Genomic DNA, 20785 nt, shown 5'->3' on the forward strand with positions numbered 1-20785 from the left:
TTGAATATGTTCTGTGCTCTCGTTTGCAATGCAAGAACTTTGGCTTTATAATACTAAAATTAATCACTCTAATGTTACAAGCTGAAGTTCCACGAAAACGACAAATACTGCATCAAACTTTGTAGAATGAACGGCAACTACCTCTTATGGAGACACAAGTGTAGAGGACGACGTTTCGAAAGTCTTCCACCTTTCGTCTTCAGGTCAGAAGGCGGAAGACTTTCGAAACGTCGTCCTCTACACTTGTGTCTCCACAAGAAGCAGTTGCCATCTATTCTACCAAATTCCGTCAAGAATACTTTGTTAAATAATCTATCAAATAATAAATATTGCAGTCATGACAACGAATCAATTTTGAAGATGAGATATATTTAAAGAAAACAAAAAAACATATATCATTGAAAGATTTCTTTCACATATACGGTTTTTCGATTTTTATTCTTATTTTTAGTCTAGGTAGTGGACTGAAATAATATAATTACACACGAATACCACACATATTTTTCCCTTGTTTCAGAAATGGCCGTCAAATAAAGGGAACGTACACAATTAAAACAGTATACCAAAATATTTAAACAACCGTTTCAACATTAAAAAGTGCCCCCAGTGGCTCAGCGGTATGTCTGCGGACTTACAACGCTAAAAACCGTGTTTCGATACCCGTGGTGGGCAGAGCACAGATAGCCCATTGTGTAGCTTTGTACTCAATTCAAAACAAAAGAACATTAAAAAGTGTAGTAGGTGATTTTTTTAAATAAATGTTCTTTGCTTGTTCAACTTGTTAAAATCACGTAGAGAACTTTGAATGTTTCATTCTAAATATTAAACTACATCTGTACTTCATGTGTGTACACTGCTGGCCAAAATCTTAAGGCCAATGAACATAAAGAAAAAAATATGCATTTTGCGTTGTTAGACTCAACCACTTATTTGAGTAGAGCTTCGAAAGATGACACTAAGAAAAGGGAAAATAAAAATAAAAATAAAAAACTTTTTTAGCATTTAATAGGGAAAATGTGAACACAATGAAATTAGCCTAAATACTAGCTGGTCAAATGTTTAAGACCATACTGAAACGAAACGTTAATCGGTAAACACGTAACGAAATTTAGTCATTTGTGTTCAAGCATTAGCGTTGTCAATATCTCCCACTGACATCTCCTGTGTTACATTGGGTAAAAACATGGTAAAAAGTTGACAGAGTTTGAACGTGGCAGAATTGTCGAGCTGCAAAAGCAAGGTCTCTCTCAACGTGCCATCGCTGGTGAGATTGGACGTAGTAAAACTGTTGTTGTAAATTACTTAAAAGACCCTGAGGGATACGGAACGAGAATTTCAAGTGGTAGGTCCAAGAAAATTTCGCTGGCGTTGAGCAGGAGGATTCGATGGGTTGTCGGGCAAGACACCAGCCGATCGTCGAACCAGATTAAGGCCCTTACGGATCCAGAATGCAGCTCAAGAACAATAATACGGTATCTACGAGAGAAAGGCATTAAAAACCGTAAACGTCTTCAAAGGTCACGCCCCTTTCCACATCACAAAACAGCCCAGTTAAACTTTGCTGAGAAGCACCAAAGATGGGACGTAGAAAAGTGGACGAAGGTTTTGTTCTCTTATGAGAAAAAAATTAAACTGGATGGTCCAGATGGCTTCCAACGTTATTGACACAATAAGGATATCCCACCGGAGACATTTTCTACATGACACAGTGGAGGAAGTTCCATCATGATCTGGGGTGCTTTCTCATTCCATGGAACAATGGAGCTTCAGGTTATACAAGGGCGTCAAACAGCAGCTGGCTACATTGGCATGTTGGTGAGAACATTCTTATTGACTGAAGGCCCTCGCTTGTGTAGAAATGACTGGATCTTTCAGCAGGACAACGCTGCAATCTACAATGCCCGCAGGACAAAGGGCTTTTTCATGGCAAATAATGTGATTCTTTTGGACCATCCAGCGTGTTCGCCCGTACTGAACCTCATTAAAAATGTTTGTGGGTGGATGGCAAGGGAAGTCTATAAAAATGGACGTCAATTCCAAACAGTGCATGATCTTCGTGAAGCTATCTTCACCACTCGGAATAACATTCCAGCCAGCCTTCTGCAAACGCTTATATTGACCATGCCAAAGCAAATGTTTGCAGTTATTCGCAATGATGGCCGTGCAACTCACTACTGAGATCTCTTGTTGGGCATTTCCTACTTTGTTTAGGACTTCTTTTGATCAGCTAGTATTTAGGCTAATTTCATAGTGTTCACATTTTCCCTATTAAATGCTAAAAAAAGGTTTTTATTTTCCCTTTTCTTATTTTCATCTTTAGAAGCTCTGCTCAAATACGTGGTTGAGTCTAACAACGCAAAATGCATATTTCTGTCTTTTTCGTTGGCCTTACGATTTTGGCCACCAGTGTATATTTCCAACGTTTAGGGTAACAATTTTAGTAGCGCCATCTGTAATTTAAGCGTACATTTTACATGTAATTTACATGTAAAATTCTCGTGTTTGAAGTTAAAAACAAATAAATGTTTTATTGTGTTTTTATACATTTTGAAACTAAAATCGTATTGTAGTAACTTTGAGTTTTCTATGAAGATCCTTGTATTGCTGACTGAAATGTATTATACCAGCTGTGAGGCTTATGTAAGGATTACCATATTATCGTGTCAGTCCTATTGTAACATGTTTGAAGTTTTGACAATGATTATTATAGTATTGAATACTTAACTTATATGAAATAAAGTCACAGCTCGTCGTGACACTACAAACACATATGTTGTTCTATAGATAAAATCAAATCCTCTAGAAGAACACGTAGCTTAAACAATCTGTTTTTTGTCTTATATTAAGCACAAAGCTACAAAATGAGCTACTTGTGCAGTGACTACAAAGAGTATCGAAACCCAGTTTGTAGCGTTATAAGTCTAAATACAGATTTTGCCACTAGGGAGCAGTTTATACAACAGGGAAATGTGAAAACATAACAACTGTAGTTCTGTAGTTCTAACAACCAACACATGTCGGTCATTCTTATGATTTAAATTAATTTATAACTCCAATGTTTGTGTGTTTTATAGCAAAATATCAACAGGCTATCCGCTGTGTCCATCTAGGGGAATCGAACTTCTGATCTTAAGCGTTACAAATCTGTAGACTAACCGCTGTCTCAATTGAAGGATGTGCCGTAACTTAGAAGACGTTACTTGTAATACATTTTAAATTCATGCAATTTTCTTAGCAATTAACGTAGCTGGTTAAATATATTTTCAGCTGGAATGACGTCGAACGTGCTCTGTGAGCTAATAAACAACACATGATGTTCGTTTTTGAACCAAATGTCTAATCCTTTGTCTCAAATCACAATGTTAACCACAGAGTCAACGAGAAAGACAAAAACAAAACAAATACAGATAATATTTTAACACACACACACAATAAAAAGACACTAAAATTCCTTTGTGTATGTGTGTCTAGATGTGTCGTATTATGGAGTCGTAAAAAACGTAACTTGTTTTGGTTTACTTCTTATACATATATCATGATTTGCGGTTTATGTCAGATTACAATGAACAAACCTGTGTTCCACTGCCGCCACGATATATCCATTGGAGGCCAGCTCTAGACAGATAGTACTGTATGAAGAACGGAAGCACCCTAGACCGTGAGAGAAAACAACAACTGGAAATTTGTGGCTTTCTGTCATCGGGGCAGCATTCCATAAAGCAGGGCAGTAAACATTACCTGAGAAATACATAAAGAAAGAACTTTTTTTTAGCGAGATTTGGATTGAAGTCTGTGTTTGTGATGTTAATGTCACAGCAACGTATTTATTATCAACATATATACATATCAAGAGTTATTGTTGTAGTACATTGCTATTGCTAGAGCGAATAGTGGAATATGACTGTTACTCTTATAACACAGATATACGCGTCAGATAGTTTAACCAACTATCTCCTGTGAAGTTCGTCTCAATGGATGTGGTTAGTAATTAGACAATTTTAAACTTCGATGCAGTTACTTATATAATGTACAATACCTCTTCATGAGACGATTGTTGTCAACACAACCTACACAATACCTCTTCATGAGACGATTGTTGTCAACACAACGTACACAATACATATTCATGAGACGATTCTTGTCAACACAACCTACACAATACTTCTTCATGAGACGATTGTTGTCAACACAACCTACACAATACTTCTTCATGAGACGATTGTTGTCAACACAACCTACACAATACTTCTTCATGAGACGATTGTTGCTGACACACCCAATACATCTCATGTGATAAAACTAGTTTCATAAGAGAAACAATTTAAGTTACTGTTTTTTAAACTTTTGCCACCCCTAACTCACGCCCCGCGATGGAACAGAGGTAAGTCTTTGTAGTTACAATGCTAAGATCAGGGGTTCAAATCTTCTTGGTGGACACAGAAGATAGCCCGCTGTGGTTTCGCTGTAAGAAAACGCAATCTCCATTTCCCTCTTTAATAAATATGGCTTCGTGCGAGCACCCCATTTTTTAAATTATATTTTTTAATAAATGAAATAGCAAGTTAATAACAAGAAAAATACATGAACTCGCATTAAAATGCACGTGTTGTAGTAATTACTTATTTTTATTTAATAAAAGTATATATTGAAACGTTTAATTTCGCAGTATTTCACTATTAACTATATCCTAATCGTTTGCGTCTCCCAGGTGGCGCTCCCCGCATTTTGAGACACTTGACGCAATACTGTCAGTTGTTGTGGAAATGTTTTTCAATAAAACAATTATATCGTAAAAATGTGAGGTTTAGAAACGTTCGTTTGTTTTAGCACAAAGCCACACCGGAAATATCTAGTGTTCATGGATTTTGACGTTGGAAGACTGCAAATCCACCCCTGACGTACCGTGGGACATTAAGAACAACGGATGAGGGTGATTATGCAACCATCGTGTAGCTTTGAACGATATCCCAAACAAACTGAACTAAAACCTAAGTAGTGAAATATAAAAATTACTGAGAAAATGAAGTCATTATTAATGAGTAGTAAGAAACAGATAATAACTAAAAATAGAATATTTGATGTGATGACCAACAGTTGTTCCAGTTATGGCCCAGCATGGCCAGGTGGTTGGGGCGCTCGACTCATAATCTGAGGGCTGCGTGTTCAAATCCCGGTCGTACCAAACATGCTCGCCCTCCCAGTCGTAAGGGCGTTATAAGTAACCATCAATCCCACTATTCGTTGGTAAAAGACTAGCCCAAGAGTTAGCAGTGGGTGGTGATGACTAGCTGACTTCCCTGTAGTCACTACTAAATTAGGGACGGCTATCGCATATAGCCATCGAGTAGCTTTGCGCAAAATTAAAAAAAAAAACATAATAATATGCAAAGATCACTAAATATCAGAAAAAGAAATCGCTTGAAATACATTTTTAAATGTGTTCAAATTTCAACATTTCAAAGTAAATGTAATAGGCAACCGAATTACAAAAGACCTTCGGAGAAAGCTATTGTTTCCAGATTATATTTTAGAAGGTTTAACTTGTCTATAATCCTAACCCATTGTGAACTTACCAATGAAGCATCGGTTCACAAAATGTATAACTGAAGGTGGAAACCCAAGAAAATCTGCAATACCTTCGAAGTACAGTGGATGAGGAATCATAAGGGGCCATTGAGAACTACGTTCCTGTATAAATAAGAACAAAAACACATTACAATCAATAACCCAAATAACACTCAACAGTTAAGCCTAAACAAAAGAATCTAGGGTATTTATATTGTATTATAAATACAATAAATATATTGTAATATAAGAAATCACTTTATTAGTTTATTAATGTCGTAAAACACATAAAACATTTTTGAATTTCGTTTCAATTTATACAAATAAAGTGAAAATTATATTCAAAAAATGATGTAGTTTAGTTTTCTTACATGAGTAAATAACAAGGATTTTTTTTTTTTTTAGAAATGTGCGCGCTAGTTTTATTTATAACAAAACCTGATGAAGAAAAACCTTCCATGGACTCTTGTTAACCACGCTTACTTTTGTTGTAAATGTACAATAAACATCTCGTTTTGTATAATATATCTATTTGTGAATGAGTCGTAAATCGAAACGCATACAAAAAAAATGACGTTTTTAAAACTTATGGACCTCTCATTATGATTTACCTTCATCTGCTATTCATATTTCAGAAGAGGTCTGTGAGCATACTTTTTATATTAATATATTCCAAATGAGGACCCATTACAGCTTAATGTTACTGAGCACGTAGTGAGCCAATGTTGTCAGTATTTACCATCATCTTGGAAGCAAGTTGTATTAAGATAAAAAGTTGTGAGTTCTATTACTAGGTGCATTCTCTGGGAGTTCTACCACTGTCAGACTAATGGCGGATAATCTATAGTGTGCCAAGAATTTTGTGCGTTTAGTTTAAGATAATTAAGCTGTTTTTAATTCAGGAAAATGGCCTGGTTTGATTTTTTAGATGCAATTATCCCCATCTTTTATCTCCCTCTGGTTCAGCGGTAAGTCTTCGGATTAACAACGCTAAAATTAGGTATTCGATTCCCCTCGATAGATTCAACGATTGCCCAATGTGGCTTTGCTATAAGAAAACACGTACACATTGCCCATTGTCTTAAATATTTTTGAGTTATGCTAGTAACGTTATAAGTAAAATTTGTGATAGCAGTTTCTATTCAGTTTTTTTCCTGTGATACTTTGTATCATACAGTTCTCAAAAAAGTCGTAAAAATCTCGATATATTTTCATCATTTCATTCAGTAATATCCAATCAAACGCTGTGTAACATATGATTCAGTAGTAACATCCAATCAGAAGCACACCATTCAACAATATTATCCGATCACAGACTATGTAGCACACCATTTCCTGTTTCAGGAGAGAACTATCCAGAAAGCTTTATAATGTCTTAAACTTTGTTAAGCCTTGTATGCAGTTAAGCAGTTAATACAAGACACAGAATGCTAGTTAACAAAAGGGCATATCAAACATACCTTATTTTAAATGTTAACGATCCCATGCACATTTTGCTCTGACTAATACTTCATGCAATTAACATGTTAAAGAAAGATTGTTAAACCTTTATTTACTGTAATCATAAATAGGAATGAAATCATTTACAAAGTAAAAGAAACTGAACTACGCAAAGACGACAATAATAAACTCAAAATACAAAAAAAACACGATAAAACTAATCCGTATGTCTACCAAATTGAAGTGTTATATCTTTCTTAAAGACCCACTTATTGGCTGGGACACAATGGTTACATATATACTAAAAAAGTAATTGTAAAATAATTGATAGGACCCTGGAAAGTATTGGCAAAACAGGCTTGGAAGTCAATGTGTTAACTTACATAAAAATCTCGTCAATAGTATGACTGAAGCAAACTGAAATGTCTGTTCTACTGGGTAAGGTGTGTGATGCACACTGAAATTTAAAAAAAATATCAGATGAAAAACTTAGCACTGTTTGTCTTTAAAAATACACCTGGAAAATATTTACACTATATATTACTATGTAACGAATTACTAATAAAATGTCATATAGTCATTCGTACTTACGTATTTGCAGACCCATTATTTGTAGATTAAAAAGACGTGATACACACTTAAAAGTATCATGTATTACAGTATATAGACTAGGGTGTAACATTCCTTGACCACATTATTACAGTATATAGACTAGGGTGTAACATTCCTTGACCACATTATTACAGTATATAAACTAGGGTGTAACATTCCTTGACCACATTATTACAGTATATTGACTAGGGTGTAACATTCCTTGACCACATTATTACAGTATATAAACTAGGGTGTAACATTCCTTGACCACATTATTACAGTATATAGACTAGGGTGTAATATTCCTTGACAACATTATTACAATACATAGACTAGGATGTAACATTCCTTGACCACATTATTACAGTATATAGACTAGGGTGTAACATTCCTTGACCACATTATTACAGTATATAGACTAGGGTGTAACATTCCTTGACCACATTATTACAGTATATATACTAGGGTGTAACATTCCTTGACCACATTATTACAGTATATAGACTAGGGTGTAACATTCCTTGACCACATTATTACAGTATATATACTAGGGTGTAACATTCCTTGACCACATTATTACAGTATATAGGCGAGGGTGTAACATTCCTTGACCACATTATTACAGTATATATACTAGGGTGTAACATTCCTTGACCACATTATTACAGTATATATACTAGGGTGTAACATTCCTTGACCACATTATTACAGTATATATACCAGGGTGTAACATTCCTTGACCACATTATTACAGTATATAGACTACGGTGTAACATTCCTTGACCACATTATTACAGTATATAGACTAGGGTGTAATATTCCTTGACAACATTATTACAGTACGTAGACTAGGATGTAACATTCCTTGACCACATTATTACAGTATATATACCAGGGTGTAACATTCCTTGACCACATTATTACAGTATATAGACTACGGTGTAACATTCCTTGACCACATTATTACAGTATATAGACTAGGGTGTAATATTCCTTGACAACATTATTACAGTACGTAGACTAGGATGTAACATTCCTTGACCACATTATTACACTATATAGACTAGGGTGTAACATTCCTTAACCACATTATTACAGTATATATACTAGGGTGTAACATTCCTTGACCACATTAGTACACTATATAGACTTGGGTGTAACATTCCTTGACCACATTATTGCAGTATATAGACTAGGGTGTAACATTCCTTGACCACATTATTACAGTATATAAACTAGGGTGTAACATTCCTTGACTACATTATTACAGTATATAAACTAGGGTGTAACATTCCTTGGCCGCATTATTACAGTATATAGACTAGGGTGTAATATTCCTTGACAACATTATTACAATACATAGACTAGGATGTAACATTCCTTGACCACATTATTACAGTATATAGACTAGGGTGTAACATTCCTTGACCACATTATTACAGTATATAGACTAGGGTGTAACATTCCTTGACCACATTATTACAGTATATATACTAGGGTGTAACATTCCTTGACCACATTATTACAGTTTATAGACTAGGGTGTAACATTCCTTGGCCACATTATTACAGTACATAGACTAGGTTGTAACATTCTTTGACCACATTATTACAGTATATAGACTAGGGTGTAATATTCCTTGACAACATTATTACAATACATAGACTAGGATGTAACATTCCTTGACCACATTTCTGAATTGAAGCTAATGTCAGCATTTAACGGGGACACATAACAAGGGGAGTGCCCAGTTTTACATGGCTACTGTCTAGTTTAAATTTAAGACTACTTTATTCATAGTCAGGGACAATTTTGAAGTCGTAATCAATTTATTGTTGATTCAAATTTTAATGTGTGCTTTTCTTAAAGCAAAGCCACATCGGGTTATCTGCTAAGCTTACCACGGGTAATCGAACACCTGATATTAGCGTTGTAAATCCGTAGATATAACGCTGCACTAGAAGGGGGCTCAAATTTTAATTAAATTAGCTTTCTGGTCAAAGTAGTAACTATGTCCGGGAATCATTTACTTACATCCATATCTGATTTACTTTGGAATATTATTTCTTTGTCTGTTTCAGGACAAAGCCATATTTGGCAATCTGCTAATTCCACCGCGGGAATCAAACTTCAGACTTTAACTTTGATCCATTGCTACAAATTAACAGTGTAGCAACTTTGTTGATGAGAATCACAAACTGTGGAGAAAAGTGAAATTAGTGTGACCTCTTTCACGTAAGAAATCGTCCTGATACGTATAGTAGTTAAACATTGTTAAACGGTTTGCCAATATTTAGGAAGGTCTTTTATGTTCACAAATGAAGTTGAAAGGTGAAATTATGTTTTGTTTAAAACGTCTGTATCCACAGTTCCTGACTGGTAGATAATATAGGCTTCTACCTCTTCACAAGTAAATAAATATTAATGGAATATTAGAGCTGAAAAACCTAAAACCGCAGGATGTTTAATTAAAATATTATGGTTGATAGACAAATTGGAGATAATTCTGATTTGCTTCTGATTGGCTGGGAGTATATGAAAACCCTGCATCAAAGAGGCACAATTTAACAGCAATATTTTCATAGATTGAAACGTCGAGAAAGGTTTTCTCCATCGGAAAGTCAACTCAGAGCTTTTTCTTGAAGACTTCTTTTGGGAATCATGAATTTCCTCTTAGTGGAGTTCGATACCTCGAAGCTGATCGTTGCATCTATCAGAAGTTATCGTGGTTGTCAAATGTTTTACTTCGCGTATTCATAGCTTTTAAGAAGGAATATAACTGAAACGTTTTCACACTTCAACATGGGTTGATGTCATTTGATTAGCATGTCCTATTTCATTCTTACAGACTGTTCGTTCTGAGTTCCAGCCAAAATGTAACACAACTGAGGAATTGCACTGCAGACCAACGCATGACAGTAGATACTTGAAAATTATTGTACGGTGAGTCCCATGCACGTTGTTTTATACGATCACCTAGGTGGCGCTTAGTACCTGCCCCTTGAAGTACATCGAACTGCATTTGGCATGGCCAAGTGGGTTAAGGCGTTCGACTCGTACTCTGAGGGTCGTAGGTTCGAATCCCCGTCGCACCAAACATGTTCGCCCTTTCAGCCGTGGGGTCGTTATAATGTCACGGTCAAACCCACTATTCGTTGGTTAAAGAGTAGCCCAAGAGTTGGCGGTGGGTGGTGTGATGACTAGCTGCCTTCCCTCTAGTCTTACACTGCTAAATTAGGGACGGTTAGCGCAGATAGCCCTCGTGTAGCTTTGCGCGAAATTAAAAACAAAACAAAACAAATGACTTGTTAGAATAAAATATTCACAAAGTAATATTACGTGCAGAAAACCGTTTTCAATGGATTGCTAAGTTTTTGTCGCGATGCACAAATTGTCGATCGCCTAGCGCACACCTGGTGGTAATCAAGTTAAACACAAGTAGAATCCCCTTTATAATGACATGTTTGCTTAACACACTCGAGGGCGTTAGTGAACACAGGAACCTTCACTTGTTATTTTCGTTCTTGCCCTCAGGGTTGGGAGTATTTAGGGCATATGCTTGATGTTAGAATGTTAGTTCGTTTATTTACAATTAAGCAAGGATCTACACAACGAGCTACACAACGAGCTACACAATGAGCTACACAACGAGCTACACAATGAGCCACACAACGAGCTACACAATGAGCTACACAACGAGCTACACAATGAGCAACACAATGAGCAACACAACGAGCTACACAATGAGCTATTTTTGACCTGCCCACAACGGGTATGGAAACGCGGTTTCTACTGATGTGAATCGGCGGATATACCGCTGTGTCACTGGGGGACAATGTGAGAAAATAATAAAAGATTAAAAGTAGGAGCCAAATATAGAATCAGAATCTGGTGAACCTTAGGAATCATAACCCTTGATAGAATCAGAATCAGGTGAACGTCAGGAATCATAACCCTTGACATAATCAGAATCTGGTGAACCTTAGAAATCATAACCCTTGATAGAATCAGAATCAGGTGAACGTCAGGAATCATAACCCTTGACAGAATCAGAATTTGGTGAACCTTAGGAATCATAACCCTTGACAGAATCTGGTGAATCTCAGAAATCATAACCCTTGTATCATACGAGTAGCTGACATGTTATCTTTACTATAATTATTTAAAAAAAATAAAACAATTATCTTAGTACTCAGCGTCTGGAACGAGTCTCAGCACTTGTTTGTGTTTCTCGCCCATCACGCCAACTTCAAGATGTATTTCTTACTATCATGTAAGTGTGTTACTTAGTTCAGTTAAAATGACAACTTATGATTCAAGAGTCGTTTTCCAGCACTTTGTCTTCTGAACTATTGTATTTTCTTTCACAAGAGGTCTCAGGCCCGTCATGGTCAGGTGGTTAAGGCATTCGACTCGTAATCTGAGAGTTGCGGATTCGAATCCCAGGCGTACCAAACATGCTCGTTCTTTCAGCCGCTGCGGCGTCATAAAGTTACGATCAATTCCTATTCGTTGGTAAAAGAGTAGCGCAAGAATTGTTGGTGGGTGGTGATGAATAGCTGCTTTCCCCCTAGTCTTACACTGCCAAATTAGGAACGGCTAGCGCAGATAGTCCTCCTGTAGCTTTGCGCAAAATTAAAAAAACAAAAACAAGAGGTCTCCACAGATATTAGCATCTCTATTCTACTAATCAAGGATATCTTAGTTGGTAAGGTCTTCCATATACACTCCGACTCATATCACCATCAGGACGTCTAGCCTTTGGAAGAGTTCGAATATTATGTGATTTTGATACAAACAATTATGATACTACCAATCTCATCCTATTATTTGAGTTTTTGAAAGTATACAGTAATGTTATCACCATGTAAATACCATTGATACCAATACCAAGGTATTCGTCACTAAATTTTTGGATGTAGCTACTTGAAAATCAGATAGTTCAATTAAATGTGACTTAAAAACAGAGTATAAGTTAAAAGGGACTTTCAGCTTTAAATACAAAACCATTAATTTAATGTATTCTTAGTGTGTTCACATGCCCGAAGTGAAACCAGGGATATATTGGATAAACTACAAGAAATACTTTGTTAGTGGTATATGTGTTCACATGCCCGAAGTGAAACCAGGGATATATTGGATAAACTACAAGAAATACTTTGTTAGTGGTATATGTGTTCACATGCCCGAAGTGTAACCAGGGATATATTGGATAAACTACAAGAAATACTTTGTTAGTGATATATGTATTCACATGCCGGAAGTGAAACCAGGGATATATTGGATAAACTATGAATGCACATAATAGTAAAGGACTTGTTATATGTACATATGTATCAATATAAAACAGTAGTACTAGTTGTTTATTTCTTAGTGCAAAGCTACAACATGGTCTATTTACAATCTGTCTGATGCGGGTAATCGAACCCGGAATTTAACGTTATAAGTCCATAAGCTGACCTACCGAGCGACAACAGTTTGCGTATAATTTATTCAGATTACATGGCTTTGGTAATAAAGTTTCGTAGTGTAATTTTTACAAAGTGTCATTGTTTATTAGTGCCATTATAATTAGAGGAAAAACATGAAATTCGGCAATGAATCCACATAAACACTAGTTTTCAACAACATTATAAAAGGTCTTTTATACGAACGTTTGATTAGAACATTTCCGGGAGGCAGGACTCAAAACCAGTTTTTAAAACAAAACAGACAGATACAAACTTCCTTCATTCAGACGTTAAAAACCAACATGTTCCCCCTCTCCCCGTGTGAAAATATCCTTAGGCTGGTGGTCGGTCACTAACGGAAGATGAATACAAAATACCAGTCCGAGTTGTTCGAACAGAACGAAGTCTGTTACGAAGAACAGAATGAGCGTTTCATATTAAAGAAAGGTGAACTTCGTACAGTGACTACAGTATCAACGTTGTTTTATTTTAGTCAAACAACAAACATGTGTAATAAAAACCCCCATCAGCAACTCGATCTTCCAGTGGGAGAGGGGGGAAAACTGAGTAAGAGTTATGTTACGAAAATTAACTGTGGTTGTGACAACGGATAATAAAATAAATATAGTATCTTATTACGATTACCACCGGTGGTACATTTGATATGAAGAGTTCACCAACAATAACCTTAAGAAAGTTATCAAATGGTTTATTTCCCGACATGGCCAGGTGGGTTAAGGCGTTCGACTCGTAATTTGAGGGTCAAGGGGTCGAATCTCGGTCGCACCAAACATCCTCACCTTTTCAGCCGTGGAGGCGTTATAATGTGATGGTCAATCCCACTATTCGTTGGTAAAAGAGTACTCTAAGAGTTGGCGGTGGGTGGTGATGACTAGCTGCCTTCCCTTTAGTCTTACACTGCTAAATTAGGGACGGCTAGCGCAGATAGTCTTTGAGTATCTTTGCCCAAAAAACCAAATAAATGGTTTATTGCATTGCGAAGCTTGTAACTGAATATTGCTTAGTTACGTAAATATTTATTGACACTAATTTACGGCCCGGCATGGTCAAGCGTGTTAAGGCGTTCGACTCTCAGTCGTACCAAATATGTTTATTTGTGTTTTGGGAATGGTAAACTGTTTATCTCAAACCTAACACATTTCATTGTTGGTAAAAAGTTTCAGTTTTGTAATATTTTTAATTTAATTAATTTAAAATCTTTCAGTGATTTTGTTTGCTATATTAGCGCCATGTATTGAGACAATTATAGTTAATAGTATTAGTATTTACAATGTGTATGTTTGTAAGAGGACCGCTGTTAGTGACCGCAGAGATAAATACTAGAATTAAACCTAATAGAGAAAATGTCGTTAATTCTAGAAAAAATACCTAAAACTTAATCGAATAAATGTTTCCGTTTTATATAACAATGCAAACACACATACATAACTTAGTCAAACAGATATTTCTGGAATATTTAACAACAGTTTGTTTGTATGTTTTGAAATTTCGCGCAAAGCTACTCGAGGGCTATCTGCACTAGCCGTCCCTAATTTAGCAGTGTAAGACAAGAGGGAAGGCAATTAGTCATCACTATCGACCGCCAACTCTTAGACTACTGTTTTACCAACGAATAGTGGGATTGATCGTAACATTATAACGCACTTATGGCTGAAAGGACGAGCATGTTTGGTATGACGGGAATTCGAACCCGCGAACTTCAGATTACGAGTTGAGCGCCTTAACCCACCTGGCCATGCCGGGCCGCTTAATAACAGACACAACTTGATTAAATAGATGTTTTTGACTTGTAAAACAACACATAAAAAGCAACTTAACAACCAAATTGCAGGACACACAACTGTGGTTCAGGGTGATGCCATCCATGTTTTTACTTCTATCATAGTTAATATTTAAATGCTTCAAAATTTCTGTTCAAATAAAAAAAAAAGTAGCTTGTCCTTGAATTCTTCAGATTCACTAATTGGTCATTAATCATGTTTTCTTGCGGGAAAAATAGCTATGACTTCACTCCAGAAATAGATGGTTGACTTCTCTGACAGCGAAATGTGTATTGGCCTGGGATTTCTCCGCCCTTTCGTTCGCGGTTAAGAAAGGTTAAGTCTGGCTTTGTTAGTGTAACTGTATTTTGAAGTTCAAAGCCAGTGTCTACCTAGAGTCTAATGGACTGAGATTGATTTACGTTTCCGATATTATAAAAGCTTTATATATTCAGAGGTTTAATCTAGTAGATTTAAACAGTGTTTACTAGTATTAAACTAAAAGCATCTGTGGATCTTAACTTTAACATTTGTACCTTTTTTTGTGCGTAGCTTACAGGTGGGAGGGACCCCCCCCCGAGAAAGCGAGAGATCCTATATTTTTATGTTCTTCCTCTCTTATCAGTTCCACACACGAATCACAAACACTTACTATTGTTCTCTTTATGTTATGTGGTTTCACGTTGACTGCATTCTTAATAAATATTGTTGTTATTTATCTTGTATACGGACTCTTACTTATTAATTAAACAATCAACTAAGTGTCTGTTGAATTGTAGGCTAACACGCTTATCTTAATGAGACAAGTGTTTGGGTATCGTATAGCAATACAGATATAACCAACCAAGTGTCTGATGAACTGTAGACTAACACGCTTATCTTAATGAGACAAGTGTTTGAGTAATGTTGACAAGTGTCTGTTAAACTGTAGGCTAACACGAGTATCTTAATGAGATAAGTGTTTGGGTATTGTATAACAATACAGATATCATAATGAACCAAGTGTCTGTTGAACTGTAGGCTAGCACGCGTATCTTAATGAGATAAGTGTTTGGGTATTGTATAACAATACAGATATCATAATGAACTAAGTGTCTGTTGAACTGTAGGCTAGCACGCGTATCTTAATGAGATAAGTGTTTGGGTATTGTATAACAATACAGATATCATAATGAACTAAGTGTCTGTTGAACTGTAGGCTAGCACGCGTATCTTAATGAGATAAGTGTTTGGGTATTGTATAACAATACAGATATCTTAATCAATCAATAGTTTGTAAACTATACAACGAGATACACACAAAACGTAATCAAACAACTGTCTGTAAGTTTTAGAAAAGCACACCAACTTTAGAAAACAAGTTCCTGAGAACCGTAAGACAACATATACATCCCACGTAAATTTCTGTGAATTACAGAACAGCACAATATTTAACCTAACATTTCTGTGAATTACAGACGACATGAAATTTAATTTCACGTTTTTTGTGAATCACAGAACAAAACACACATATTATTCATACAATTTTTGTGAATTACGAAACTAACAAATCTACAACTTAATCTAACAATATCTGCCAACTTATTTGTATTGTTAATATATCAATATGAACCGTTCTCCATTGTTGTATCATGTTAGTTTAAACGTAACGATAACCATGTATATCAAACTAATACATGAAATTAATTATTATATTCTACGAAAAATTCGCCGTTTGTTGCTTAACTCTTAAATTATATATTTGGCTGTAAACATGCACGTGACAACACGGACGTGTGTGCGTGTGTGCAATAGACGTGGATCATAATAAAAGCGACACGATGAACTGGCTGTCCGTGTTTTGCCCACTACGGGTACTTAAACACGGGTTCTAGCGTTGTATGTACGCAGACACACTGCTGTGCCACTAGTGGGCTAAACGAAGTAAATATAAATCTTTAAAATGCAAAAATATATTATTAATATATTATTACTACTTACACTATCGGTATTGTTGAAACTTTTCCAATATAACATTATTTATCCTGTTAAAACAATAATTGTCTCTTTTTCGATTTTATTTAAGTTTTCTATAAACAAAATGAAAAACGAACTTCCATAGGAACAAAGACAAACTGATAATACACAAGGTGGCCCGTAAGTACCTACCCATCCACATATTGTGTTTAAACAACGTTATGATACTAACGATGAGATACACACAGATACACAGATTACATGAGATACATGGATGGGTAGGGACTTACGGGCCACCCTGTACATGAGGTACAGATGTAGTTTATCTAGTCATCACCACCCACCGCCAACTCTTGGGCTACTCTTTTACCAACGAATAGTGGGATTGACGGTCACATTATAACGCCCCTACGGCTGAAAGGGGCGATTATGTTTGGCGCGACCCTCAGATTACGAGTCGAGTGTCTTAACTCATCTGCGGAGAACTTTAGCTTGTAGCGTTAGAGTGATTAATTTTAGTATTATAAAGCCAAAGTTCTTGCACTGCGAAAGAGGGCACACAACGTCTTCAAGATTACACTGCCACTTCTTTGGTATAGATATTTGGAATGAATATTTTCCAGAGACTTTTCAGCATGTTTATTGCCTTATGTAACAAGAGAAACTCGGTCGAGTTTGAAGACACGCCTGACATCAAAGCTAATGACAGTACATATGATAATTATATACCAACCGAGGACTTAGAATTACAACAATGGAAACTAATATGAAAAGTGAGATGAACCTGTGATAATAACTATTACACGAAGATAGACTAATGGGAGAAAATAAAGGATACACTTTCTCTCTCTCTTTATTTTTATTCTCCCAACTTAAGTTCACGTTTTGAACCCATCCTTCACGAGGTTATAGGTTACTGTCCTCAAGTCTGCTCGAGTGAATGGGAGCATGACAAGGTGGCGCTGTATTAACCCTACTTCTCTTTAGGTACGCGGATGAAAGGTACAACAAACGTTTGCTTGAGTGGCTATGAAACGCATCGTTTGTGAGCGTCATTTCTTTATCCCTAGCACAAGAAACAAAAGTGAAAAGATCCCTCGTTGAGGTACTTTCATTTCCGGGTAGTTCTGGCCTAAATTTTGAATGAAAGTTCGACCTTATTTCGAGAGATCCGTGTATTGCAACAGTATGTTTTACGACCGACACAGATTTGTTAAAAAGGACCTGTGGGTATATTTTATACATTACGAAATAAAAAATGAGTTAAAGGACTTCTAGAACTCGACGTAAAGATGCAAGTACTGAAATAGCGTTGCAAGCATAATTGACCAACAACAGTTCGTGTCCAGAGGGTCCGGCATGGCCAGGTGTTTAAGGCTCTCGACTGGGTAATCTGAGGGTCGCGGGTTCGAATCTCTGTCACAACAAATTGCTCGCCCTTTCAGCCGTGGAGGCATTATAATGTAACGGTTAATCCCACTGTTCGTTGGTAAAAGAGTAGCCCAAGAGTCGACGGTGGGTGGTGATGACTAGCTGCCTTCCTCTCTAGTCTTACACTGCTAAATTAGGGACGGCTAGCGCAGATAGCCCTCCAGTAGCTTTGCGCGAAATTAAAAAAAAAAAAACCGCCCCCGGCTAGTAAAGCGGAATGTCTAGGGATTTACAACGCTAAAATCAGGGGTTCGATTCCCCTCGGTTGGCTTAGCAAATAGCTATAAGAAAATACACACACACACAAAGCTATTAACCGAATTTTAGCCCTGAGCTAGGTAAGTTAGTAATCTTACCACCTTCCTGCTGATATACCATCTGCTACAAAGTAAACAGTACGTTAGATATTTGTGTGTGGTATGAATATTAAAGTGCAAGTTAAATAACCGAAGATTTGGTGAGATTTCTCAGCTATCTTCGACAGGTAAAAAAAAACAAAACTTTAAGTCATGTTTCACGCCTAAGAAAATGTAATTTAATAAGCAGGTTCCCTTTCTTTATTCACTGTTACACAAGAAATGTTTTCATTGCGTCGAATTTAAAAATAAATATTTATGATATAAAAATGTAAGTCACTTTATCTTTAAGAAAATACCCATTGTCAACAGAGCTCGGTGTTTACATCATTTTCAGAAGTGCGGTATTTTTATCGCGTCGAATTAAATAAAGGAAGCAAACTTGTTTTTTGTTTTTGTTGTTTTTTTAATTTCGCGCAAAGCTACACGAGCGCCATCTGCGTCAGCCGTCCCTAATTTAGCAGTGCAAGACTAGAGGAAAAGCGGCTAGTCATCACCACCCACCGCCAACTATTTATCAACAAATAGTGGGATTGACCGTCACATTATAACGCCCCCATGGCTGGGAGGGCGAGCATGTTTAGTGTAACCGGGATTCGAACCCGCGACCCTCGAATTATGAGTCGAACGCCTTGAGATGCTTGGCCATGCCGGGCCCTGAAAGCAATCTATGATACATGAGTACTCAGTGAGTGGTCGCTCTCTTTTTATTGTACGTTATGAAACTCACTGCTATGTGGACAATTATAACGAATCAAAAACATGCTTATTCTTCGTCGTGAGTGTTGATTAAATTGTAATTTTGTTATAAAAGGAATTGTCAGTAGGATAATTAATTATTCACAAGATCCCCATGAGATCTTCTGTCGTTCTCTAAATACGTATCTTATCAATTGTTTTGGGCCTGGAATGGAGACGATGCACACGAGGAAAACACGTCTGGATTCTCCTCAATTTGTCATCTTGCCTTGATCGATCGGTGTTAAGCCTAATTTCCATTTCTTTCAGCATAATTTCTTTCTCGACTTCGATACGAGCTTGTTCGGCCTCAAGACATTTGCTTTTTTTATTCAGATTCGATAAGGACTTGGTCTTTCTCTTTTTCGACTTCCATACGGGTTTGTTCAAGCTCGATTTGTTTGAATTTTAATCGATTTCTAACTTATCTTTATCACTCGACTTTGATTGGCTAGTGGAGACACTAGAATATTATCATAATGTCTCCTCAGACAACAAGTCATCATTGATTCGTATTTAAATAATATGCTTTTTTTTCAGTTTATATCTTCTCATTGGTTTCTTAACCTCTAATATATAACTTTCCAGTCGTTTGAGGGTGGGTAATTCATAAAGACCTTGATAATTATGCATAATCAAATCTTATCGGCACTAATGAACTTACTTGCCCAATTTATTATGTTACGTATTATAATTTATCTCGTACGAATCTCCAATTTATTATGTTTGTATTAAAAACTGAAATAACCTAAAACTGAATTAAATTATAATTTGAATTTAGGTTTGTTTCGAATTTCGCGCAAAGCTACACGAGAGCTATCTGCGCTAACCGTCCATACCTTTGCAGCTAGTCATCACTACCCACCACCAACTCTTGGGCTACTCTTTTACCAATAAATAGTGGGATTGACCGTCACACAATAACATCCCACGGCTGAAAAGACGAGTGTGTTTGGTGTGACGGGGATTCGAACCCATAACTCTCAGATTACGAGTCGAGTGCCTTAACCATCTGGCCATGCTGGGCCTAATTTGAATTTAGAAGTTAATTGAATGTTAATATGTATACAATTCATGATATTCGCCAATAAGATTGGTATACACAGTTTTCGTTCTTAACACAAATGCCCTCCAGTGGCTCAGCGGTATGTCTACGGACTTACAACGCTTAAAACCGGGTTTCGATACCAGTGGTGGGCAGAGCACAGATAGCCCATTGTGTAGCTTTGTGCTTAATTCAGAACAACAACAACACAAATATATTTCAATATGCAGACAGTAATAAAACTTGTGATAACTGTTAGTTCAAATAATGATTTAAATACAAAAGTTTTACAAACTTGCAAATAATAATGGCTCTTCTATATAGCCTGAAATTGAATATTTTATCGACGTTAAACGATGACCGAATGAATTTCGAGTTAATGTCGGTACAGTCCATTAAATAGTTAGCTCTTTCAATGACCGCACGTAA

General features: G+C 36.4%; 1 protein-coding gene across 1 annotated transcript in view; it reads right to left on the reverse strand.

Moving 5' to 3' along the window:
* LOC143246621 (platelet-activating factor acetylhydrolase 2, cytoplasmic-like) overlaps positions 1-20785 on the reverse strand; it is a 52582-nt gene that overhangs the window by 19186 nt on the left and 12611 nt on the right. Inside the window, exons 2-3 of the mRNA XM_076493656.1 lie at positions 5574-5688; positions 3573-3738 (exon numbers count right to left, since the gene is read on the reverse strand). Of these exons, the coding sequence (XP_076349771.1) occupies positions 3573-3738; positions 5574-5688 (281 nt within the window). The remainder of the gene's footprint in view (positions 1-3572; positions 3739-5573; positions 5689-20785) is intronic.

Source organism: Tachypleus tridentatus, chromosome 3 (genome assembly GCF_004210375.1).
Source record: "Tachypleus tridentatus isolate NWPU-2018 chromosome 3, ASM421037v1, whole genome shotgun sequence".
Classification (NCBI taxonomy): domain Eukaryota; kingdom Metazoa; phylum Arthropoda; class Merostomata; order Xiphosura; family Limulidae; genus Tachypleus; species Tachypleus tridentatus.